The sequence below is a fragment of the Phasianus colchicus genome, chromosome 13, assembly GCF_987193195.1.
Source record: "Phasianus colchicus chromosome 13, bPhaCol1.hap1.1, whole genome shotgun sequence".
NCBI lineage: Eukaryota > Metazoa > Chordata > Aves > Galliformes > Phasianidae > Phasianus > Phasianus colchicus.
In genome coordinates, this window is record NC_143448.1 from 2248452 (window position 1) to 2274492 (window position 26041).

A 26041-nucleotide genomic window follows, 5' to 3' on the forward strand; every position below is an offset into this window, starting at 1 on the left:
GGATGGGTCGGATTCATCAGGATGTGCATGATCCATTGGGATGAGCCAGATCCACTGGGATGCTCCAATTTCCCAGGAGGGAGAGCGGGAGTGGTGCATGCCTGGACCTGCAGGTGATCGACACGGTGCGGAGCCGGCGGGACAAGGAGGATGCAGCCATGCACCACGTGCTGCGCGGGAGCCTCTACAAGCCCCGGCGGCGGGTGAGCGCTGCCGCCTGCAGCAGGAGCAGGGATGGAGGGTGCTGCGCGGGGCTGGCTGCTCACCCTGTGTCTCTTTGCCTCTCCCTCGGCCAGTACAAGGCCAGCTACAGCCGTCACTTCATCTCTCCAGATAAACAAGAACGCCAAGATAAAGAAATCTTCCGGCAGAACATGAAGAGGCGCCTGGAGACCTTCAAGTCCACCAAGCACAACGTCTGCTCCTCCAAGAGCAAAGCCAGGCTGAAGGAAAAGGGCAGGAAGAAGGCAAGCGATCCCCAAATTCCTGCTCCCCTACTAGATATAGGGTAGTGAGGTCCTGCGGGGTCCATGATGTGCTGCAGGGCTTTGGCATCTGCAGAGCCTGGGGACAGGGTTGTGTCCCATTCAGATCCCTCTCCCTCTACAGAAAAACATCTCTCTGCCCAGCGATGCACCCAATGGGAGGACGCACAGAAACGTCCCCTGGCAGGAGGCGGGTAAGGAGGTGGCAGGATTTGTTCTCAGAACCTGCAAGGGGACTCATTGGGGTGGGATGGCAGTAACATGTTGTCCATGCTTGGTGGCACTGGGGTTGTGCTGGCACCAGATCCTTCTCCCATGGGTGCAGGGGGGCAGCTCTTAGGGTAACTATCCGCCATACACCCCCCCCCCCCCCCCCATGTGGCTGCAGTTCCCGTGCTGGTGACAGTCAGCTCTGATGAGGAGGAGAGCGATAGCTCAGAAACAGAGAGAGAGGATGATGAAGGGATCGTGTTCATCGCTCGTGCCACCGATGAGGTCCTGCAGGGAAAGACAACCCCAGGTAGGCATGTCAGTCTTTCCTCTGCCTATGGAGCAAGGTTGGCTTGGACTGGACAACAGCAAAGTGAATGGAGCACGAATGGCAGAGCTGCTCTTCTCTGTGGCCATGGAGGCACAGCAGAGCCTCCAAAATGGGCGAGATCAGAAGGGTCCCAATCGGTACCAGGGTTTGAAAGAGCAGGAGCCACACAATATCCCCCTCTATCCTTCCTTCTACATCCCCAGGCAGCTTGGACGTCTGCCCCAGCCCCTGCATCATCCCACCATCACCCACCTTGGCAGAGAAGGAGCTGCCATGGAAAGGAGACCAGGCTGACCTGGCTGTTTACGTCTCCTCGGAGACAACCAAAATCGTACCGGTGGATATGCAAAAAGCATGGAACCAAAGCATCTCCTCCCTGGAGAGCATCGCCTCTCCTCCAGGCATCGAGACAGGAGCACAGCACAGGAGGTTCGCCCGCCCCATGCTGGAGAAGCAGCCACAGTCAGCAAGCCAGGCGACGCCGGAGCAGGTCTCACGTTTCCAGTTTCCCAGCCATATATCCAAGAGCAGCAGGTCGAAGAGCGACAGCAGCCCCGAGGGTGTGGAGCAACAGGAGCTGCAGCCCCTGATGGGCACAGAGGAGCAGGGCAGGGGGCTGCCCTCCGCCGAGCACCGGCGGCTCGCGTTCAGCAGAGCCAGCCACATCTGAAATGCATGGCGTGTGGGGCAGACTGCCACCCACCAGCTGCTCCATCGTTGTGCTTCGTGAAGCTTCTGCGTGTCTCCTCCAACTCCAGGAGCAAAGGAGAGCTTTGGGGCTTTGCTCATGCTGATGCAAGGCTGGTAGATAGATGGGCGTGATGCTGCGAGAGCAGGCACCAGTCCCATCCACCCCGGGGGCACAGACCCCACGTCTGGCTCTCTTGTTCTTTGGTCTTTGTCTCCTGTATCACAGCACTGGGAGGCCAGAGGTGTTCCTCCCAGAAGTGGTCTTGATGCCACTGTGGCTGTGCCAGCGTGACATTTGGGGTTCTGGCTGATGGGTTCCTCCAGCCTCTGCAGGAGGCTGCTGCACAACAGCCCATCCCCACCCAGCCTTTGGCTTCCGGGAACCAGGTTGCTCAGAGCGCGCTGAGAGAGCAGAGATCAGCCCCTTTCCACGGCAGCTCCATCCCCTGGGTTCTGGAGGCACTGCAGAAGCAAAGCCATGACCTTCTCAGGACTGAGGTTTGGCTCCACCAGGAGCCAGGCTGCATACGCACAGGGACACTTCTGGCACTCGTTTGGCTGTGCCAGCCCCACACTGCTCATCCAGGTGTGCTCCTCATGGCTGAAACATTCTGTTTTCTGGCTTTACTAGGAGACAGCAGCCCTGCATGGCACCCTTCATTCTGCCTGCATCCCAGTCCCTCTAGTTGCCTGGGGCTCGTCAGCTGGGAGGGCACCAAGGGGAGCAGCAGGGCTGAATGTAAAGCACGGGAGATGGGTAAGAGCAGATGGGTGAGAGCTGAGTGCATCTGTAAAGCTCTGCCCCCAGCACTTGCCCCCCAGCCACCCCAGAGCCCACCCAAGAGGGACCCCAGGATCTTGTTCCCCAAGATCTGCTCAGAGCTCAGTGTAGTTGGAGTGGGGATGCTCCAATTTGGGCTGCTAACACCTAACAGCAAGCACATGGCTGCCCATTGCAGCTCCCTGGGGTGCTGGGTCTGCAGGTGTTGGGATGTTTCAATGCACTGGGTGAATGAGCCCAGCATGGGTCAGGCGAGGCGGCAGCACCTGGTACTGCTAGCAAAGCTGTTCTGCTCTGTACCTGCCCTGCCAACTGGAGCATGAGGTTTTTAAAAGGTTTTTATATAGTTTTGCATTTCTTGTATGCCTTATTCCAGTTTTGATTTCTGATATTGGGCCATACTAAATCTCTAGCTGGGTCAGTGTTTTCTGTAGCCATGGGCACCACAAACAACTCCAGACTTAGTATCTTATTTGCAAGAATATTGTTTTAATGTGGAACTATATGCAGAGTATTTTGTAATGTTCAATAAATCAGAGTTGGAGCAGGTGGCTCAGTCTGGACTCAGGGCTTGCTGGGAACCTCTGCATGCTTTGCTTCCTCCGGGTTGGGTTTGCACCCATGGGGTTTTGTCAGTGCTTATTCTCCTCCTCCAATCTCTGTCTTTCCCTTTCCTGCCTGCACAGAGCTGTTCCTTCCAGCACAGCACAGTTCCATCTCTTTCAGCCTAAAAATACCAAAGTGCCTCAGTGGAAAAACACAAAAACCGGGCCAAACCACGAGCACATGTGCCCAAACCTCTGCTTCTCCAGGACGGAGCAAGGCTCAACAAATTAGCTGCTTGTCAGGCTGTAACCCAGAACATACAGCCCTCCGACTGTTATTATAAGCAACCCCATCCTGGAGCTGTCTGACTGCTGCAGACCATTCTGCACACAGGCTTCTCCCAGCACTGCCATTAGATCCGCACATTTTTTCCACAATGATTTACTTTCTCCAATGCTTGGCTCCTCCAGTTTCCCCTTTTTCCCAGAACTTGTGAAGTCAGCAGAGGGTGCGAGGCAGTGCCAGCAATGGGGCATCAGCAGGATGCAAGAGCCAAGCTGTGGGTGAGGGTTGGTGTTGGCCATCTCCCAGGTCAGCACTGCACAGCATCTCAAAATCATAGCCTTCCCATTGCACGGTGAGTACTGGGCTCTTAGGTAAGCTTTAGAAATAGATTGAACAAATCCGTATCTCGTTCTGAGGAGCCCCAAATTGGAGCTGGCATGCAGCTAGGCATCAAACCGAGGGGAATAATCCTTTTCTTGAACTGCCAGCTTCATGTTTTCTGTTGTAGCAAGGGTGTTGTTGACCCACAGGACACCTCGCACTCTTCTTCATTCTGCTCCATCTCTGGAGCACTTCTGATTCCCTCATGTGATGTTTGCAGAATGACCTACACAGGCACAAGTGGTGGGAAGCTGCTGAATGGGCATCCAGCTTCTCACCTCCCACTCCTCCCCAGGTTTTTCAGCAAGCACAAATCACAGCAGAGCCTTTGGCCGTACACGTGAGAACAGTGGGAAGGCAAACACGAATTCAAGCAGGGTGTTCAGGCTGACCATATGTGGGTGGACACGTTTTTGGTACCTCAATCCATTCACTGTTACATTCTGCTCCTGACTGCTCGTGTGGGCACTCAGCTCCCACCCTCCTGTAATTCATTTCCTGGGGCCAAGAGAAGCCATGGGGAGCCACGATCGGCTGCTTCTGGTCAGTGTTATGGGATGCTGATGGAGAGGATGGGGTGGCTTTTTACTAGGTGGTGGGACATGCAATTTGCAACACAGGATCCTCCACTGCTCTGTAGGATTGCTGATGTCCCCAGGTGGTATCCTGAATGCTCTTGCAGATGGGAAGGAGCTGGCTTCCCCTCTGGCCTGTTTGGGATGAGCTATCTGCATGTTCCATCCTGTATCCACCTTCTGCCCGTGGAGCTGCACAGCCACAACTTCATATCACCTATTTTCAGGCCAAGCAGCAGGTCTGTTGCGACCCAACCAAACCCCACATCTTGGAAGCTGCTTCGGGAGGGTCAAAGGGTGTGAAGGAGAAGCTCCATGAAGACCCCAATCCACCCAGTCCACACAGGCACCTACCCACCTCAGGCATGTTTCAGTGCCAGATCTATCACTGTGTAGCCTCTACCAAGCTCTTGGTGCCCAAACCTGCCAATGATCTGACAGCGGATGGCACGGTGGTAACTCACCACCAGCCACCATCTGGGATAAGGCCCAGGGCATCCTGCTGCCCCAGTGCCACCGCCGCATCCCCTCTCTCCTGCAGCCACTCCTGCCCCATCCCTTCGCCAAAAGCCTGTCGTGGAGGTAACGACTCACTGTCACTCCTGAATTACCTTGGAGGGATGGATGCCAGCCCCAATCTGCCCCCAAAAAGTTGCCTGTCTGATGGATGTGAGCCATCCTAGGCCACAGAGCACGTCGTCGGTGACTGAGCCGGCATCAATCAGCAGCCGGGGAGGATAATGAGGAACAGATTTGCACTGGGCAGTGGTTCTCATGCTGCGTTCCAGGGCTGAGCAGCCAGGACGGCAGAGCTGCTGCCTTTATGCTTCGTGCTGCACCCCTCTGCCGCGTGTCAAGCCAGTTCCTTGGCTCACCCGTGCCTTCTCGCAGTGAGCTTCCCTCTCCTTGCATCCCAGTGTGCAGGGGAGTGAGCTGCAGCGTGGACGGGCTGAGGACAGAAGAATCGGTTGGGTCTGCAGGCCACTCGGAGCTGGGTGGGGTGATCCACACCCCTCTGCGTGGTTCGGATTTCTCTGCTTTTGCCTGGAGGAGCAGACACAGCAGTAGGACTCCCTGCTCTGGAGGACTGCATGGTCAGGCTGCTGCCCTTGGGGACTCTTAAAAAGCAGCCAGGATGGATGCTGACGTGTGGAGGCTTTGATTTCATGAATGTCCCGGATCCTAAAGTCGTGATCTTCTCCACAGCCACAAGGAAGGCAAAGATCCCTGAAGAAGCCATCGAAGTTCCTCTCACCTCAGCTTCTGGCATTCCATGCCATACATCCCAGCTGCCCTGCAGGTGAACAGGACCTGTGTCAGGTGAGCTGGAGTGGGTGGGAGCTGAGGATGCTGCGGGGAAGTGGTATCCATGGAGGTGGTGGGATCGGTAGTTGTGGGCATGTCCTAGGAGATGGGCCATGGAGAAGGGCTTAAAAAGGGCAAGGTGCCTCTTCTTGCCACAGGGTCCCACTGGAGCTCTGCTGTGTTTGGGTGGTCAGTGCACATGCATGGGCCTCCTTCTCCTGCTGCCCCACTGAGCCCTCACTGTTGATGGAGAGCCTGTTATGGCTTTGCTTTTCCAGAGACCCCCAGCTCCTACAGCCAGGATATTCCATCTCATCTACCACATACGCGCACACATACAGAAATATTTTCTGCGGCTTTCTCTACCTTTTCCTGCTAGCAAAAGCTTTGGGAAGGTAATCCAAAAAGAAAACAATGAAAGCAAATACCCAGGCCCAGAACGTGCTGTGTTTCTTCATACTGAGATGTGGGGGCTGACTCCTGGGAGCTGACCACTCTAGGAACACGAGCTTTTGTTTTCCTGGGCTGAAAGCACCGTCTGAGTAAGCAGATTAGCTGGCCTGCTGCAGGAGGGCTGCATTGTCTGGGGAAAGTGCGTTGGCTAAATAGCAGAATTAGCTGGTGACCTCTGAGAGGCTCGCTCTGATCTTTGTTTTCTCCTGCTAAGGAACAGACGGAATTGTTATAAATGTTTGATTTCTTTTTTTTTTTCTCTCCTTTGCAAGAATAGCTTTTGAAGCAAACAGGAAATTACAATGTGCAATAAAGAGCAAAGAAAGTCAACCAGCTACCTTACTGTGCTTGGATTTGTCTACAAATCCACCTCCACGCGGGGCTTCACTTACCAAAAAGTGACTAAACCGCCCCAAACCCTTACAAGGGCAGAAAGCCTCCACACATGCGCTGCCCCCTGAGGTGCTGCTGTGCTTGGCCAGAAATGGGGCAGCTGTGGGGTGCCAAGTATTGACTGAGAGGCAGGATGGGAGTGGGCTAGCTGCCCACAGACCTGATTATTTGCACTTTGTGGTAGGAAGAGGCAGAAAGTTCATGGGCAAAGTGGCAACCTGTGGCTTGGACAGGTGTGTTCTTCACTGGGTAAAAATCTGGCTGGAGGGTTGGGGCCAGAGAGTGGTGGGAATGGAGTTCCATCCAGCTGGCAGCCAGTCGTGAGTGGTGTTCCCCAGAGATCAGGACTGGGGCCTGTCCTGTTTAATGTCTTTATTGATGATCAGGATGAGGAGACTAAGTGCACCCTCAGTAAATTTGTAGATGACACCACGTTAGGAGAAAGTGATCATCTGCCTGAGGGTAGGAAGGCCCTGCAGAGGAATACGGACGTGCTGGATCAGCGGGCTGAGGCCAACTGTATGAGCTCCAACAAAACCAAGTGTGGGGTCCTGCACTTTTGTCACAATACCCTCATGCATCACTACAGGGTTGGGCAAAGTGTGGGGAGTGGGTCAGTCTCTGCTTCCAGGTGACAGTGATGAGAGTGATGGCTTTGATTTGCACCAGGGGAGGGTCAGGTTGGGTACTGGGAGCAATTTCTTCTCTGATGGAGAGTGCTGGCACAGCTGCCCAGGGAGGTGGGGGAGTCCCCATCCCTGGAGGTGTCCCAGAGCTGTGGGGATGTGGCACTGAGGGATGTAGAAAATGGTTTTAAATTGAGGGAAGGAAGATTTAAATTGGATGTCAAGGGGAAGTTCTGTACTATGAGAGTGGTGAGGTGCTGGAACAGCTGCCCAGAGAGGCTGTGGATGCCCCGTCCATCCCTGGAGGTGTTCAAGGCCAGGTTGGATGGGGCCCTGGGCAGCCTGGGCTGGTGTGAAATGTGGAGGTTGGTGGCCCTGCATGTGGCAGAGGGTTGGGGCTTTGTGATCCTTGAGGTCCCTTCCAACCCAAACCATTCTGTGATTCTGTGATGTGGGCAGTGGGCATGGTGGGGGTGGGCTGGGGTTGGGCTTGGAGATCGTATTGGTCTTTTCCACCCTTAATGATTCTATGATTCTAGTCTGTGAGGTGCCGGCAGGAGGGGCCATGCACAAGGTCAGCGGCTAATCAACTAATTACCATTCCTCATTTAATTATAGACAGCCCCCCTGCTGTGGTGCTTGACAAGAGACTGCCCTGCACACAGCCTTAGGTCAGCCTGGCTGCCTCCGTCTGTGCCGCTGACCCGTGATTCTAATTAACACCCACCAGCCTAATTGCATGGGGCCTCTGTGTTGAGGGTGGGCAGGCAGAATCAATGCGGCCCTGCAGGGCAGAGGGGTGGGAGAAGAGAGGCTGGTTCTCCTCGGGGAGCTGTGTGGGAAGGAGGGACCGAGTTTGGGCCCAGCCCTCAGCCCCGAGCAGGCCTCGGCCGAAGCCCCGGCACGGCCGGCAGGTGTCGCCCCGGACCGCGGCCTCGTCCCGGGCTGCCGCCTCCACGCGAGCCCGGGGATGCGGCCTGCCCGAAGCGGGGCAAGATGGCGGCTGGGCCTGTAACTGATGTGTGGTTATCTACGTGTAGTCTTATGTGGGTTGTGAGCAGAGGGTTGGGAAACGGTGCCCCAGGGGCATTGCGGGCTCCCGTGTGGTTGCAGAAGGCAGCATGGGAACAGCCGTCACTGCCAGCGCTGTGTGCTGGCCTGGTGCTCGCTCTGCTCCTTGGACATGGCACGGGGGGGGGGGCTGCATAGGGCAGTCCAGGGGTAGGTGGAGTATCAGTCTTCAGTCTCACAGCCAGCTGTAGGCTGGCTTTCCTGGAGGCCCTCGGTATAACGTGATTGATCTCTGCCACATCTGAGCCTCCCGGTCCCTTCCCGTGCTGGCTGTACTCTGCTCCCATCAGAGAATCATCGCGGAATCCTTGGCATTGGAATGGACCTTAAAGGCTGTCTGCTCGCACTGCCTGCACTGAGCAGGGACACCCACAGCTCCATCAGTGCTCACAGCCCCGTTCCCTGTCTGCAGGGATGGGGCAGCACCGCCTCTCTGTGCAGCCTGTGCCGCTGCCTCACTGCCCTGAGCGTAAAGAACTTCCTCCTTAGCTCCGATCTAAAATGATGTGGGAGCAGAAATCCACAAGCACAGCAGGCCTGATGGAGAAGAGATGAAACGGGGAGAGACCAATGACAAGGAGGGAAGGGACATGAGTCCCCTTCCTTCACCTACCTGAAGCTTTATTTACTAACTTAGTAGTGCTCTTTAGCCCTGGTGCTGAGGAGGTGCTTTACCTGGAGAGCAAAGGTCTTCTGGTGTAGCACCCATGACCTCTTCCAGGAGCCCACCATACCCCATGTCCCTCTGCTGTGGCTCCCTGCCATGTGTCCTGCTGCAGGCATTCCCCAAGGTTCGCTCCTCTAATTGCCAGCTGCATACAACCCGGAGCAGGCGGGTGCCCACGGACCCTTCCCATCCCCTTCTGGGCTCTGGAGATGTAGTCAGCACGGGGGGCTACAGACTCCCTTGGGGAGAAGACCCTGACCCACCAGCAACTGCTGTACTCCTGCTGCTAAGTTGTTTCAACCTCAGCCTGCAGCCTTGTGGAGCTCCTCAGTTGAGGCTGAGATGGAGGAACTAGATCTCTGACTTCAGTGTAAGCTGGTAAGGCTGGAGGAAGGCAAAGCCCACACCTGCATTGAGGAGGTCAGCTCTGAGCAGGTTGTTGTTCCCCTGCTAGGAATAACAGCGGGATTAAAAGTGCTGTAGGAAGCACCTGGAGAACCAGTGGTGGGACTGGCATGTGTTAAGCAGGCAGCGCTGAGCCCAGCTGAACACAGGCAAAGTTAGAGCTGGTCTCAGGGAACGCCCTTGCAGCTCTGTAAAGCACTGATTACATGCCCACAGCTGGAGCTGCACCTTGAGGCGATTGCTTTGCCTCCGTGAGCGCAGATCTAACCCAGCTGCTTCTTCCTCTGCTCTGGAGGAGCAGACTGCAGGGAGGTGAGAGCTTTCCTTGTCTTCAGAGAGGCTCTGCCATGGGAGAATGGTTTGTAGGATCTGCTGGGATCTGCTGGGTGCAGGCTGCTCTACAAGTGCTGGATGTAAGTGAGGGGTTTGTGAGGGGGGTGGGGGTATGGGTAGGATGCTCGTGCTGTAGGGATGGTAATCTGTGGAGTCAGAGCTCCTGGAGCAGGTTGATGGAAGTGTTGTGTTGGGGTACTGGGTAGCCCCTGGTGCTGACCCTGCTCAGTGCCCAAGCTGTGGTGGGCACAAGTCAGTGGTTGTTGGTGGATCCCTCCTTCTCTGAAGCAAGGTGTTACAGCTGGAACCCTTCCCTCCTAGCTGGGTATAACTGCATTTTGAATCGCTTTTGGGATGCCCAAAGTGTGTGTCTCAGTGCTTGCCTATTTCTCTTGGTGCTCAGCATCTACTGGTGCCTTGGTGAGGGCTCTATCTGCTTCTTTGTTGAAGGTGCTCGTGTGAGCTGGACACAGGGCAGTGACATAAGAGCCAGTGGTTCAGAAGCATGGGGTGGAGGGCATCCATCCTTCCAACCTGTGCTCTGTTATGCAAACCTGGAAAGAGGAGTGAGCCCTGGTAGCAGTGACTGAGGACCCTGTTTGAAGAAGCTGAGAACCCCTGTGCTCCATGTGTGGGGGGCACAGCCCTGCCAGGCTGGGCCAGGAAAGGTGAGGTGCCCATGGGCACGTCTAGGTTTGAGCTGAGCAGTCTGAGAGTAGAGTAAACATGCACTGCTGGGATTGAATAGCACACAGCACTGCTGCCAGCGGGGCTGGTTAGCATGGGTAGGTAAACAGATGACTGTTCCATGCTACTAAGCTTATGAGATCTGGAGAGAGATGGGTCACTTTCATGCTGCTCTTCAGAGAAAGCCAGTCTGCCCTTATCTAACCAGAGATGGCGGTGCGTTCTGAAGCAGCCAAGAAATATAAATCATCTCCTGTAAAGTTTCCTGGTGGTTGCCTGAATGCCAGGTTTGTGTGTGGCACTGAATGGCTTCTTGAAGTGTAAACTGGAGACCTGGTAATTGAGTGGCTCTTGTGTCTTGAGGTTGGGAGTGTGACCAGCTGTTGTTATGTTGTCTCTTATCCCCTCCTTCTGGGAAATCACACAGTGATTATATTTCTGGCTTAAGACACTTTTTTCCTGATCAGGCTGGGCCTCACAAAGAGGTTGCCACTTAGAGGTAATTACTTGCTTTCAAGGCTGAATGTCTCTTGAGGATTCCAAATAGAGGATTATCAAATTAATTAGTTAAACCAAGAGGTACTCTTGTGAAACCAAGGCCTTCTTGTGATCTGAAATAAAGGTTTAAATATTATTAAGCCGCATTTCACTCTCTCTTGTGTTCCTAATGGGGAGAGGACTAGCTCAGTCCTGCAGTGTTGTTGGTGCTGAGGGCTGCTTGCAGCACTTGTTGTTTCCTTTGACTAAACCTATTTCAAGTAAACATCCATCACTGGACTTCAGGCACCTGCTTGTGCTGAGTGGGATCTGATGCTGCTTCTTAGTGGCTTCCCCTGTTCCTGCATGCTGATGGAGTTCACAGTGGGTGGCTTGCTGGGATCATAACATGATGAAGCTGTATTTTGAGAGCACAGCTTAATCCATGGGACATCTGCACAGCCATGTGTGTGGATGTGGGAGGTGGCGGAGAGCCTCGGTGCAGCAGATGCATGGAAGTGGATTGGAGTCATCTGGTTTGCCACCACCTGCTCCTGGGCTCTCCTCACCCCTGGAGGTGCCCATAGACACGGGGAAACTCCTTGTGCTGAGCATAACACTGCTGTTCATGCTGAGTTAACGTGGAGTGCATGGGGTGTTTTGCTTGTGAGCTGCTGGCTGCTGTAGGGAGACTGTCTAGTTTTCATTGCACAACTTCCCCCAGGTCAGAAGATGTCCTTATCTGGCATCCAAAACATCTGTGTCTCCTCCAGAACAGCTGAGTCCTGTTGGTAACAGTACCGAGCTCTCCCTGCTTTGCACAACTGAGAAGTAGACCTCTAATAGCAGAGGCTCAAAGCAGAGTGACTGCCTGTGCTCTCTTCCTGTCTGCCTGGGGCCTCAGCAGGCACTTTGATAGCAGTGCAGCTCCAGAACCCAGGTCCAGAAAAGGGGAAGTGTCCAGCAGAACCCCACCACCGTGTGCCAGAGTGGTTCCCCTGATGTAAAACTGCCTGTGGGCCTGTGCAGAGGACCTGGATCTGTGTGCTTGGCCCAGCCAACGCTTTGGGTAGGCTGCATGGTGCCAGGGGCTCCTGGCCACTTCCTCACCCCTTCCTGGCTGACAGCAGACTTCTGCACTGGCATTGGCAATTAATATTCAACCCGAGAAAACCACAGGGCTCATGTAAGAGTGAGGAGCTGCTCTGCAAGGAGACAGTACGAGCCTGTGTTGGGGAACAAGCGTGGCATTGTTATGCACCACACTCAAGGGGCTGTTCAACACCCACTAGAGTGCTGGCTGCAGCTGGCTGCCATGTGCTGGTGGAAGAAACCGATCTCTGATGCAGCAGACGAGGGAGAGGCTGCTTTGCAGTTAAAAAAAAAAAAAAATTATCTATATTAGGATCCAGCCAAGAGTAAACAGCACCATGATGTTCCCTGCAGCACTGCAGCGGGGCACAGGAAATCACATCATTGCCGTTGGCTGCGATGGGCGAGCAGAGCCTGGGATGGGGGAAGATGCTGAGCTGCTCTCCTGTTAGACAGCCCCTTCCCTCACTGCCTTTGCACATACAACCATTGAATTTCATGTGGTGTTGGCCTGGGAACTTGCAGAGAGCTCTCTGTTGTCATATCCGTGGCTAAGATATCTGCTGCACTTCAAAAATCATTTCCTAGTGACTGCATAGTATGAGTAGCACTGGGCTAGCAAGTGCTGGCTGATGGTCTGGATAGCACCTGGCTCTGTACCTGGTCATAGAGGTGGAAAATGTGATGGAAACTGGATCTGAGGTGTGTGTGTGCACTTACATTGTGCCCTCCTTGTCTGTGCTTAAGGGGATGCTGCAGACTCCTACACAGCCCTCAGAGCTGCCCCCCTTCTCTGCCTGACTTTCAAAGAGCTGCAGTTAGGTGTTTGATAATCCCTTAATCCTGCTGCTGACTGGGGCTGCAGGAGAAGCCAACTTTGCGCTCCCAGGGTTGAGAAGAACTGATAACTGCTTTCCTGGAGCTGTTAGTAGAAGAGCTCAGCATCTCTGCTAGCACTTGTCACAGCCAGCTGGGTGCCACGTGTCCTGCATAGACATCACTCTCTGCTGCCTTTCTCAGCGTGGGGACGGCCCATGGGGATGCTTCCAGCACCTGCTGGAGCTGTGGTCATGAGCTGAGAGATGTTCTCTGGGGAATAAATGAAGGGCAAAGCTGGCTTGCAAACGTAGCCTAGTGCAGACACTGAAGTCTGCATTCAGAGGCACTGCTAGGGAAGTTTCCTCATCCTGCTGTGAATTTGACAAGGACAGAAAGGCTCTGCACGCAGAAGCAGGATTACAGATTCCTTTTAGGATGCTGGGGTTGGTAGCAACTGGGTGGTTGGTTGTGATCCTCTCTGCATCTTGGGGATGCTGTCCTTCACCCAGCCTGACGTTGCTTGGTGTGGGCAGGAGGTCCGTGGGGAACCTGCAGTGGGGAACTGCTGCAAGGAGGAGGCGAGTAGCTGCTGATGGCCATGGGAGAGGCTCTGCCAGCAAGGACTTCTGAAGTGCTGAACAGCGATGCAGCTGCTCTGCTCCACTGTTGCATCCCATCTAGGAGGGCCTTTCTTTCTGCTTAAGGGAAGCAAGCTGAACTCCTGCAGGAACAGTCATCCATCCCTGCTGCCCTTGGCTGGAGCAGCAGAGGGCTTTGGAAGCAGCTGCTGCCGCCCAGCTGGCTGAGCCTGTCCCTGCAGTGGTCCCTCTTGCTGTAGGTCTCTGAATCTCCCTTCCTATTGGCATGCGCTGCTTTGTCTCACCAGCAGCAGGGTGCCAGCACCCTGGCCTCCAGACTTGGAGGTCCATCCCTAGCGAGGTCCACGCCACCCCAAATCCTGCAGCCCAGCCCCACGCCCCATCCCCAGAGCTTCTCCTGGGGGTCGCTTCCTGCTGTGCCCCGTGCGCCAGCAGGACTGGGGTCCCCAGCCGGCACCTGCCTCCCCCTCCCCGCCTCGCAGGCTCTGCCCTTTCCCGTTATTGCTTCTGGAGGCTGTTGCCTGCCTGCTCGGTGACCTTCCCCGCTCTCAGGGGCAGTATTTTGGCCCCCGGCCATCTTAAACAATTAATGGAGGGGTGGAGAAACTTGCCATGCTAAATTACTTCCTCCTTTGGGAGGGGGCGAGGTCTCTGCTTCTCGCCTGATCCCAATGCAGTTTGTTGCCGCTGCCTGAAGCGGTCACTGCCTCTCTCGTTTCTCTTCCAGAAGTTAGAAAAAACAGCTTTTTCTCAGTGCTCTTTGCTTATTTCTCGGTGTTTTTGCCCAACCCTCAGCGCTTCCTCGGCATCTTGCAGAGCAGAGAATCCTCCCTGAACTTACAAAGCCAAGAAGAGCGTGGGGGAGAAACTTTTGCTGGAAAGCTCCCTGAGAAGCTGGCCACCTCCGTGGGATGTCTGCGGTGGACTTGCTTTCCTCCAGCAGCTCTTCGGATCTTCCCAGGCGATAGCGGCTCTGTGCCACGGAGCATCCCCGCTAAGCAGGCAAAGGACGCGCGGGCAGCAGCGATGCCGTAGGGATTGGTCAGTGGGGCTGGGGGAGGCAGCACCCCACGCCATGTCCCTCCATCGCCGAGCACTGGGGTTGGCTGTCAGAGAAACCTTGGAGGTCCCCTGCTCCGTAGTGTCATGAGTTAGATTAGTTGGAGCTGTGCTGGGGGCGGCGAGGGCTTGGATTACAGTCCGGGACTCAAAGTGCTTCAGTGGTTCACGTCGGAGGGGAGAGGAGACGCCCCGTCGCACACATGGAGGAAAAAGAGAAAAAAAGCCACTTTTGGAAGTGAGGGGGGGAAAAAGGAGGCCGGGAACATGGTAAGGAAATCGCTGCGGAGGGCTTTGGAGAAGGGCTGTGTGGGATGGAGCTGTGATGGGGCCATGCCGGAGGTGGGAAGCGGTGCTGCGGTGCTCCCGTGCTTCCCGTTATTTGGGTGCCAGCCCTGGGGTGGCTGCGGGAACTCGGAGCTCTTGTTGGCACCGATCACTCACGGGGTGCTGCTCAGGGCCCTGCAGCAACGGGCTGGGATGGAGCAGAGCAGGCACACCACTTGGATGCTGGGCTGGAGTTGGTGTCCTGCTGTGGGCACTGCCCCTTTGCAGAGCCTGGGGAAGGGCAGGACTCCTTTTTCCCTGCCCAGAGCTGGCACTGACAATCAGTGTGCTGAGAAACCAGCCGGGCAGCAGAGCACCCCATCTCCCTGGGAGTGGCTGTGGGACAGCCTTGTGCCTGGCCGTGCCATGCACCTATAGGGATCATGGACCAGACTGCTTTGTTTGCTTGAGTTGCTACTTGGCTACTTCAGTCCAGCTTCTGGGCTTGGAGTACATTGGCTCTCATCAAGAGATGAGTTGCCCAGCTCCTGGTTTCTACAGTCAGCTAAGCTGACAGGCCTGCATCTCTTCCCTTGGCCTGAATCTTTGCTTCCTGCATCTCCTTTGCCAAGGACCCCATGGCTCTCCTGTCCTTTCCTGCAGCCACAAGCTGTTCCATTGGACTTGAGCTTCTGGTGTCCTGGTGAACCAACCAAACCCTGCAGGAAAAAGATTTGGATCTCAGTGGATGTGGGTTGGCCTGTGGGACTCTTGGAGGCTTGGCTCTTGCTGGGGGCTGCCCAGCTGTGTGAGGCAGGTGACTCTTTGTATCAGGGTGAAGGATGCTTCACTTTCCATGCCTGGTATGTAGTGTTGCTGCAGCTGATGGGTGCCTGAAGCATCAAACGGGCAAGATACCTTTGGGCAAAGGTGTCCACTTCCCCCAGAACTGGCCTTTATAACTGAAACCTCATCGCATTGTGGCTTTCACAGCAGGAGATCTGCTCACGCTCCCCAGTAATGATCACCCTTCGATGGGAGAGGGACTGGACTTCACCCTGCCCACTGGCTAGGGCACAAGAGGTGGTCAGGGCCCGTGGCTGAGCCACAGTGCCCCAGCTTTGCTTCTCCTGAGGAGCAGCTGCCACCCAAGCAAGTGCAAAACTCCGCTCCTGAGGAGGTTGGCTAAAGGCAAAGTGAGCAATAGCCCACAGTGGGCACAGCCCTGCTCTCCAGGCTGAGGGACAGCTTCATCCCTGGGAAGCTGCTCAGGCTGCTTTACAAGGCTGCTCTTCTGCCTTCGATAGGATGATTGCTGCTTTCCAGTGGTTGCTGGCTATATCCCAACTTATGCAAACTCATCTGCAGATGAGTTCAGGTGGCACCTCTGTGCTGATAAGAAAGGAGGATTTCAGCAGAAAGGATGGTCTCTGTGTCATCCTCCCTTTATGTCTTTTGGAGTGGGAAGGAAATGAGTCTGGGAATCGCAAAGAACTTTAAGTGTTTGGGATTTTCTTTCTTTATTTCTGTGCCAAAGCAATGAGCAAGATTTTTTGGAACACAGACAGAGCCCAGAGGCGTAATCCTGAGCACTTGGAAGTGGTCTGAAGGCCATCCTCTCTGGGTGACTGTCTGTGCTGGGAAGGTGACCGTGCTGTCTCTTGCTGCAGTGCAAAAAAATTCCTTGCAGCAATGAAAATAATGAGTCTGCAGGTGCCAGACCAGCTGCACCCACATCTCTGCCCAGCAATCACATAACCTGCTCTACTAACAGGGGGATGCAAGGCATCAAGCGTTTCTGGTGAGATGCTGCAGGTTTCCACAGGGGAACGTACCCTGAGTGTCAGCACTTATTTTCTGAGAATTGGCAGCCTGCAGCCAACAGCCTGTGTGGCCACAGTCCTGTTGGGAACAGGGTCTGGCTGCAGGGTCCAGCTTCAGGGAGGAGGTTAATCTGGCTCCATGTGGGCATTGAGGAGGGAAAGCTCTCCTGGCTGCTCTTTGAGCTGTCCCTGGCAGTCTGTAAGCTGTCAGGAGGGCAGGGTTGCCTTGTGGTCGCAGGCTCTGCATGCTGGAGGTGCTGGCTTTCCAAATATGCCATGGGAGAGGCACACTCAGGGCCATGTGTGAGTGAATAGCACTGCCTTTGTGGCTGCTACACCGGCTGTGGTTCTATAAGGAAAGGCCATTGCTAAAACAGATCTCCTGGTGCTCAGAAGGTGACATAAAGGGGGGTGCCCTGCTTGTATGGTGGGATGCTCGGGGCTGTGCATCTGCACCATGCATGACACCCGCCTTGCAGCTCTGGGTCATAAATGAATGTGCCCATATCCCTGTTGGCTGGTTTGGTCTTTCAGTAAAACACAAAAAGAACAAAAGATTGGGCATTTCCTGGGGTAAGTGCTCTTGCTGGGTTTTGTGCACATCCTGTTTTCTTGCACCACTGGGTGCTGAAATATCAAGTCAAAGTAGCAAGGAAAAATCCTGAAAATCTTCCTGTCTGCTCAGATTGAACATCTTGCTGTCGGTCTGGGATGCCCATGGTGAAGCCCTGCCTCAGGCCACAGCCATTGGTTGGGGATGGAACCAAAGGGCTCAGGTGGAGAGGAATTGGACCAGCTGAGGACAGACGTGTGCTCCTCTTGGACGTGGGGAGATGTGATGGAAAGGGACCTCCATGGGGCCTTATGGTCAGCCTTGGTAGGACAAGATGCTGTGGCCAGGCAGTGGCTTGCCTGGCATGGGAAGGAGAAGCTGGAGGAGCCTGAGCCTCAGATATGGTGAAAGGATGTGGGTTATTTGCTGCCTGTTGTCATCTTTCAGAATACATTTACCTTTTGAACAAGGTCCTTCTCATCCGCTCGGCAGGCTGGTATGCAGACCCGTTAATGGATCAAGGGGAAAAATGCCTGTGGATGTATTCCCCTTTGTGTTTGGGCTTATAACCACCCACATTTTGGCATACATCCCTTCTGTGCACAAAGATGTCTTTTAGAAATCGCTAGTTAAATCTCCACCCTTCTTTGATATGTATGGAAATAATGGGACACGTGAGACTTTTCTATTAAAAAAAAAAAAAAAAAAAAAGCCATAAAGGGAGTAGCTTTAAAAGCCCTGTGTTTACCCCTATCTGACTCGGGCATTTAGTAAAGCAATGCACTGCATTTATGACTGATGTACTTAGCTCTCCAGGAGGCACTCGTTTAGGGCTTTATCTGAATATAGGGGAAATGTTTCCGTCCAGCTCTAAGCCCCAGGCTTGGCTGCTCAGGGGCGGGAGAGCTTCAATGTACAATATGCATTGCCTCCATTTCCCAGCCAGCTCTGAGAGCCTTGGAGCAAATGTAGCTGGCTGGAGCAGGTACATTTATTCAGGCAGGGCTTGTGGTGTCCCTGGGCTGCCTGCCCTGACCTTCTGTCCCTCCTTGGAGGTGAGGTGCACACTGGTACCTGATCTGCCACTGCTTCTCATGTCAAGGGCACGCAGGGATTTGCTCCTCCAAGAGCTCCTGCACACTTGATTTTCTCCTATGAACAGCCAACCCTGCTGCAATTGCTGCTCTGGCTTCAGAATGCTTTTTTTTTCCCCTCCTCCTTGACATAGCAGGACTTGTATTTCACGGGAACGTGGTGAGATGGGGTGTTTGAGACCAAAAGGAGCTGTGGCTCATCTGCTCTGGGATGCTGAGACCATGGAGCGTTATCTGGCTCCTACATTAAGGCTGGGAACTCATTTAACTCACGTTCTTTTCTTAGAGGCATCCACCCTCACTTATGCAGGTTGGAAAATCTGCCCTTGGGAGCCTGTCCCAGCAGCTCGTGCACCTTGCAGGGGAAGGGTGGGAGCTGGATAACGGGATCTGGCTGCAGCCTTACACCTGGTGCTGAAGCAATAACCTAAATGGTGACCCTGTGAAGATCATTCCTGGTACTTGTCAGCTGTCCTTTTGAAGGATTATCATTTTCTCTTGGAGCACAGGAGGCTGCCCATCTGTTGGGAGATGCTTGCAGATGGGTGTCTGAGCATTGATATGTGGGTTAGGGTCTGATGCTCCTGGCTGAAGGATGATGAAGGCAGCTGACATGTTTGGCTGAGAACTGCCTCCATGTGCGTTGCAGCTGGCAGGTGTAAATGAAACCTGCACTTCAGGTTGGATATTAGGAATGATTTCTTCTCAAAAAGAGCAGTGATCCTTGGCACAGCTGTCCAGGGAGGTGGGGGAGTCCCTGTCCCTGGAGGTGTCCCAGAGCTGTGGGGATGTGGCACTGAGGGACGTGGGCAGTGGGCACGGTGGAGGTGGGTTGGGGATTTGAGAGCTCTTTTCCAACCTTAATAGTTCTGTGATTCTATTGAGAGCACCCCAGTATACGGCAGAGGTAAGGAAGACAGGGTGTTGCTGTTGAGGTTGGTTGGGCCAAATGCTGGTACCTGAGAGAGGAGTGAGTCCTATAACTAATAACATAAGCTCAAGCAATTGCTTCCATTTGGTAGTGAAGAGGGTGATTTTTTTTATTTTTTTTTTTTAGATCATTTGCTGGAAGAGAGTGGTAAGAAAGGGCACTTTCTTACACTGTAAGTGCCAGTGTTTGGCCTGTGTAGAAGTGGAGTTCCTGGCTTGGGTGGCACTTTGAATGCTGTGAGCCCTGGCTGGAGCACCAGCACGTGGTGCTGGCTGCTCAACAAGCCTGGGGAGCTTGTGCAGCTCTGTCCTGGGGCCTCAAGGAGGTGACAGGCAAATGCAGGCGCAGCCAGCACCAGTGCATTGCTGGGAAGGGTGTTACCAAAGTGCCCAGGGCTTTGTATCGCGCTGATTACAGCTTTGGTAATTCATTGCACGGTTAGAACTATGCCAATGATATTTTAAAAAAAAACAAATCTGTGCTTAGACAGTTATTTCAGATTAAGGATCTAATCCCTTGATTGAACTAAATCAAGGTAAGCTGGTTCCCAGCTGTATGGTGGTGGTGCTCGCATGGCTCTTCTCACCTGCATGCAGGGCCCTGTGTCAGCTGGAGCACATCTGCTACAGGACAGGGCTTGGGTCTGCTTTCTCAGATGCTCTTTAAACACCTGTCTGACCCCCTGAGCTGTTGCTAATAGAGGGCAGCCTGTGAGGAGGAGCTTATCTCCAGTTGGCTAGGAGAGGTCTCGCTTGGGCTGTGGGTCTGTGTTTGGCCACCCTCATCTGTCGTGCAGTTGTCAGCAGCTCTTCTGATGCGCTGGGTGTCTCACAGACAGATGGGAGCTGCAAGCAGTGTTGTGAATTACTGGGGAAACCTAAAGGAAAGGGTAGAGAAGAGGGAATGAGGAAGAGGTGCTGAGTGCTGTGTCTCTGGGAGGCTTGCACTGCTCCCAGGGCTGCCCAGGATGTCCCCATTGAGTGCAAACCAACGCAGGCTGCGGGGCTGCCCTGCCTTTCACTCCCAGCCCTCCCGCATGCGCAGAAGCAGGACCTCCAAGCCGAAAAGCAAATACATCATTTTTTCCCCTTTGTTTAATTAAACAAGAGATCATGAGTTAATCGCTTCCAAGCGCTTGTTTTCCTGCAGCGCCTGGAATGCTAATCCTGCGCGGCTGCCCAGTAGGAGCTGCTTTGGCGGCCGCGCCGGCCCAGGGAAGGGCTGGGGAGCAGGGAGGCATCTGGAAATGATTCCCAGAGCACCACTCCCTGCGAGGCCGGAGGGGACGGTGGAGGCACAGCCTGTGCTTGTGAGAGCCTTCTGCTGGAGCACGACTCGCTGCTGGGCTGCTTCTCCCTGCAAAGCCCTCAGATGATAAGCCGCAGGTAGAGCCATTCGTGGGAATCTGGCAGGACAGCGGTGTGAATGCCGGCCTCATGGCTGCAGTGCTCAGTAAGCAGAGCGCTCTTTAGGCCCAACCACCCCAAAGCAGGCGGGGTGCTGCAGCCAGTGCTCTGCTCCCAGCCTCCCCCCGAGCCTCACAGCCGGGGGAGCTGGCACTTGTGCTGGGAAGATTTTCCTCTCTTGAACTCATTGCCGCTGCTGCGATTAGAGCTGCTCAGGAAATGGGGATGGGAGGGTTCTCCTCCCTGCAGAAAAGGAGTGGGAAATCTCAGATTTTGTCAGAAAAACAAGCCTTGCTTTTAGCTGGAGACCTTTTTGAACACAGAAGTATCTCTTTTCTTTTCTTTTTTTTTTTTTTTCCCCCCCAAAGGAAAAGCAGCCTGGCTTTAAGCTTGCAGAAAGTGGAAAGCCCGGAGGTCTGTTTTTACTGGAAATGAGGTTTCTCACGTCAACTGAAAGCCCAGCAGCCCCAGCCAAGCGGCGCAGCACGGCAGCCTGTATTGGCAGAGTGACCCGGCCCTGCACAGCCTGCCTGGGGCTCCCTTCCCCCAGTCCCCAAACCTGGCCGGGGGCCACACGCAGGCGATGTTTGGAGGCTGGGTGCTCACCCTGCCAAAGCTGCAGATCCTCAGTTCCTGCTGCCAGATGTATGCCTCAGCATGTGGCACGGGCCGGTCCAGCCTGCCAGAAAGGATTGTTGTCTGCCATAAGTCCTGAGCTTGCTGAGAACTTTTAGGAGCTTTCAGACAGCATCTGGGCTGTCAGCAGGGAAGATTTGTGCCTCTTCTTCGTGTTGTCCTTGTTCAGGACTTTTTGTAGACAAGTGTTCTCGAGCACAGTGCTGGCTTCCATCCAAGGTGGTCAAGTGAATTATAGGGAATGGTGGCTCTGGGTGGCTATAGCAGTGCAGGTCTGTGCAGGGAAGGGATGCAGCACTGTCCTGTGCCACCTGAGCTTCCATCCTAGGCACTTTCCTGATGTGTACCCTTGGGATTCATCTCATCCCTGGTGGGCTGACTTCTTTTCCAAACCTGAAGGAGATCTTCTGCACTTAGCCCTGACTGGTGAGGAGCAGGTCCCAAAGAGGAAGAACCTGAGTCAGAAGGAAATCATAGAGTCATTAAGGTTGGAAAAGACCTCTCAGATCCCCAACCCCACCCCACCATGCCCTCTGCCCCTCAGTGCCACATCCCCACAGCTCTGGGACACCTCCAGGGACGGTGACACCCCCACCTCCCTGGGCAGCTGTGCCATGTATCACTGCTCTTCCAGAGAGGAGATCTTTCCTGATGTCCAACTTGAATTGCAGCATGGCAGGAGCTCTCAATAGCTAGAGCTCTCTTCCTGACCACGGAGGCATCCAGAAAGGGCTGAGGAGCTCCTGCTTGCTCCAGATGCCTCCTGGCAGGCTCCTCACATGCTGCAGCAGCTGTTTGCATGAGGAGAGGTAGATGGGTCCCTGGAGCAGGGCTGTAACATCAACCAGCTCCCAGCTGCGGTGTGGTGAAAGCTGCCGTGGCCGGACGTGACCTTAACCTGGGCTTTATTTAGAGCCTTGATTTATGGAGCAGTTATTTTTAAAGCCTGGTTCTCTTTTGGGAGGTGTGGCGGCAGCGTGCAGGAGTTCATGGGCCTCCTGTGCTATTTACAAAGAAACATTTCAGTCCCAAGACTTGTTTCTTTTTTTGCTCAGGGAGATGCTCTCTGGCTTGGTTGGAAAGCAATCCTGTTGGTGTTTGTGCCGAGCGGCTGGAAAGAAGCATGTGTTCAGGCCTTTCCCATTAGCAGGATGTGGCAATGTTGCTGGAGACTGGCTGGCCTGAGATCTGCAGTGCGCAGAGGGGGTTGCTTTCTCCAGGAGTGCCCTGTGTGGGGCTTTGCCAGCTCTCTGGGGCTGCTGTGCAAGCAGGTGTGGGCAGGAGTGCATCCTTTTCTTGGATCCTTGCTGGGTTTGTCTTACTCTCATTCTCCTGGGACACTGATCCCTTATCCTGGCTCGCAGAAGTTTCTCCTTGTGCCCACTGGTGGGGGTTGCATACCATGCATGGCACAGGGAATGTGGCTTGTGGATAGGATGGGGCTGTGGGCTTCTGATTGGCATCTGGAGTGCATCAGATGCTGTCCGTTTCTCTTGGCATTCTGTTTGAGTTCCCTGTGCTTCCAAACCATGGTTCCTTCAGGGCCATTGCCCTTGCCAAAGCAGTTCCCTCTCTCCCCTGAGAAGTTAACAGGACAAATAAGCAGCCCCATCCCATCTCCAGGACTGTGAATTGATTTCCCAAGTCTATGCTCAGAGACCAACCTGCTCCAAGCTCTGCACGCTGCACTCTCTGTGTTCTGAGAAGGCTCTGCCATCAGGTGGATCCCAATGAGGTGTGTGAGTTTGCAACTACATTTAGGGCTTTTCAAGTGGAGTTAGCAGAGAACCTAATGAAATGATCCAAAGGTGGGGCTTGAAAGCAGCTCGCTGTCCTTCAAGCCTGAACAGGTATCATGGCTTTATGGTACAGTGAACCAGAGAGAGGGGAAGCGTCTGTTAGCACTGAACTTTACAATGGCTACAGGCTATGGTTATCCTGTATTTTACTAAAGGTAGAATAATATACGGCTTGGTTTATTTTAACCATATAAAGGCTTCTTGATTCAGTGCCAGTGTTAATAATTATCTTGCGAAGGCTTTACTCAGGCAGCAGGAATGGTGTGAGAACCTGAGAGCCATGCACCGGCTCATGTGCAAACATTTTTACTTCTTTGTTTTATTTGCAACAGTAAACCAAATTCACTGGGGACAGGGGATTAATATCTGCAAGAATTGTGCAAGGGGTATGGGGGCAGAGGGCAGAACAGAACCCCACAGCTGCCATAGGCTGAGGTTTTGAATCTGGGGGCTATAGAGGATCAGGCTGAAATCATTTCCAGATGCTGCCAGCTGTAATACCAGTGGGAGCCCACAGCTGGGCTCTTTGATGCCAGGGGGAAGAGCAGCAGGTGAAGGCTTCCTGTTCCTCTGGAGGCACGGGGCAGCCCTGAAGCTGGTGGCACAGCCTTACCAGAGCTGTGCTTGCCTTCAGCTGGCTGTGTTTGGACTCAAAAGCACAGTTCTGTATATTATGTCAGGTCCAGCTGGAAGAGGCTTTTCATTTTAGTTAATAGAATCAAAACTGGGGGTTGATACTGCTTTTATGTTCTGGGTGGATAGAAGCTTGTTTAAAACAACTGTTCCCTCTCATTTAGGTTTAGTCCTAAATGCTGAGTCTAGCAACCAGCATTTGTCAGTGTGCACAGATTGCTCCTGCTTTTTGAGTCCTTGGGTTAAGAATATGAAAAATAGTTCCTAAACCTCTGTTTGTCTGGTTACATTGACCTTGAGGGCTATGGCAGGAGGCAGCTGGTTGCAAACACGTTAGGTGCTTACTTGCTGCCACTCAGCCTTGCTTGTTGCTGGCATCAGGAGAAACAGCATCAGAAAAGCTGAAGCAGTGCCACAGGCAGATTGTGGCTTGCTGTCACCCACACTGGTGCAGGGAGGGATTGTGCAGGTACTGCCTGGATGTGCCCATCTCTCCTGTGCAATCCCGTGTGCTTTCCTACAGGAAGGCTTGCACCACTGAGCAATACGCTGTGCCTACGTGCTTTCAAAAATGAGGAATGGAAGGATGGTCAAGCTGGGCAGCTGCAAAGATGGAGGGTTTGTGTGAGGAGCATTATGGCTGCAGGTCACTTTAGACTTGCTCTGTGGCTGAGGCATTTCCTCAAGTTGATGTCTGGAGCAAAGGACCCTTTCCTTCAATGGAAGAAGTGAACGTTTCCTTCCTCCCGATCCCTCCTCCTACTGGTCCTGGCTGGCAACGTGAGCTTTGTTTAACTTTCTCTCCAGATTCGTGCTGTGGAGCTGAGGTGTGTTTTCAGGCATGTCCATGCAGCTGTTCCTGTTCTGCAGGAGGCTGAAGGCTTCTGGGCCAGCGGCTCAAATGCTTTCACCGTCTGTAGTGAAAGGAGGTGGATTTATATCAGAGGAGGATCTGGCCAGACACCTGAGTAAACTTTCATTTGGTTCTGTCGCAAAGCTCACTCCCACTGGCTTTGGGTCAGCCAGAGGGGTCCCCTGTAAAACAAAAAGACAGGGAAGGCTCTCGATCCTCTCTGCACATGCCTGCAGATTGCTTTATTTTGTTTTATTTCTTGGCAAGCTCTCGCGACTTGCACCCATGCAGCAGATCAGAATTTGGCCTCCAGCGCTGGAATGGGTTCTGACAATGCGGGCAGGCTGTGGCTGGCTCTGAGCAGCAGCAGCAGGGGAAGTTGCGAGCCATCGCCTGAGCAGGAAACGGGCACCGAGGCGCGTGCTCCAGCACCAGGGCAGTCCTGTTGGTGCAGGCTGAGATCCTGTGCGAGGCATCTCACGCTGCAGAAAACTCCTGGCTCCCAAAAAGAGCCTGCCGTGAGAACGATGAAGAATTACACCAGGGAACGGCTTCCCCTGCTACCAACCAGCTCCAGCAGCACTTCAGGTTGCAGCGTGCTGAGGAACATCGGCACAAGCGTTCCCCCACATCTCCCCTTGGCCTGCGGAGGATCCCAGCAGTGGTGCCCAGGCGGCAGGGCTGTGCTCCATCCACCCCATGACACTCTCGCTCACTCGCACGCACTCACGTGCTGCGGTAATGGTTTAATAGCAGCCCCACCCAGCTCAGCAAGACGGACTTGCTGCGTAAGCAAAAGCTGGGGAATCTCGCCGCTGTGCGCAGTGCTCTGTGAGCGCTTCGCTCGCCCTTTGAGAGAGGTGTTTTGTTAATTTTTTTTTTTTTTATTCCACCTGAAGTCACTGGTGCCAAAAGAAAGGAGGAAGGACGGCAGTTTGCTGCTTTGATCCTCTCCCCTCCTGCACTGGGAGGTGGCTGCGCTCCCGGCACAGAGCTGGCCAGGGCGTCCCGCGCTGCCGCACCGCTCACGCTTTCTCTCTTGGCAGGACTCGGAGTCGCTGGACGGCTGCATTCAGAGCACGTTATCAGCTCTCTACCCTCCGTTCGAGGCTACGGCCGCCACCGTGCTGTGCCAAGTTTTTGATGTGGTGGAGAAGACGTACCGTGGGGATGGACTGCGCTACCTCATAGACTTCCTGATTCCAGCCAAGCACATCCTGCAGTGCATTCAGCAGGATGCCTGTGTAAGTACATCATGCTCTCCGCGGCCTGTTAGGGCTTTGCTGGTGAACCTTCTTTCTGCTGGAAGATGTAAAGTGCCTGGCAGAAAGTGTGTGCTTGTCTGCAGCAGCCTAGGTGGGAGGGCGAGGCGGCCAACTAGGAAATAGATGAGGAATTGTAATTGAAAGCAAACCTTGCTGAGATCAGATGTGGAGCGGTGCTCTCACCTTCCAGAATTGGAATAGTGAGGCTTTGGGGCTTGGCAGGGAGGGTCAGCATGGCCATTGCAAGCTGATGATAGAATCACAGAATGGCCCGGGTTGAAAAGGACCACAATGACCATCTAATTTCAACCCCTTTGCTATGTGCAGGGTTGCCAACCAGCAGACCAGCTGCCCAGAGCCACATGCAGCCAATGGTGGCTGAGTTGAGGGGCCCTCCAGCCGTGGGGGTGAAGCTGTTGGGTTGGGGCAAAGCGCTGCCCCCGCTGTGTGTCCCAGCAGCCTGGCTCCCTTCGGTGGTTGCTGGAACCATGGCAAGGCTCCGTAGCCTCAA

The 26041-nt window shown here is 54.1% G+C and overlaps 2 protein-coding genes across 13 annotated transcripts in view; both read left to right on the top strand.

Annotated features, from left to right (window-relative positions):
• Positions 1 to 7398, top strand: part of SLC9A5 (solute carrier family 9 member A5) — a 17950-nt gene extending 10552 nt beyond the window's left edge. For all 4 annotated transcript variants that reach the window (XM_031615465.2, XM_090149770.1, XM_090149771.1 and 1 more), the window contains 5 exons: positions 77 to 203; positions 297 to 467; positions 610 to 679; positions 874 to 1005; positions 1230 to 7398. In XM_031615465.2, the coding sequence (XP_031471325.2) occupies positions 77 to 203; positions 297 to 467; positions 610 to 679; positions 874 to 1005; positions 1230 to 1696 (967 nt within the window). In that variant the 3' untranslated portion in view covers positions 1697 to 7398. The remainder of the gene's footprint in view (positions 1 to 76; positions 204 to 296; positions 468 to 609; positions 680 to 873; positions 1006 to 1229) is intronic.
• Positions 7399 to 9466: 2068 nt separating this feature from the next.
• PLEKHG4 (pleckstrin homology and RhoGEF domain containing G4) overlaps positions 9467 to 26041 on the top strand; it is a 79831-nt gene continuing 63256 nt past the window's right edge. For 6 of the 9 annotated variants that reach the window (XR_016470824.1, XM_090149762.1, XM_090149764.1 and 3 more), the window contains exons 1-2: positions 22249 to 25125; positions 25312 to 25509. Coding sequence is in view for 8 of the 9 variants with exons in the window: in XM_090149762.1 (XP_090005888.1) it covers positions 24586 to 25125; positions 25312 to 25509 (738 nt within the window). In the remaining variant the exon portion in view is untranslated. Of the gene's footprint in view, positions 9618 to 13861; positions 14541 to 22248; positions 25126 to 25311; positions 25510 to 26041 lie in introns of those variants that run through there. The other 3 variants (XM_031615288.2, XM_090149767.1, XM_031615290.2) reach the window with 2 other exon arrangements.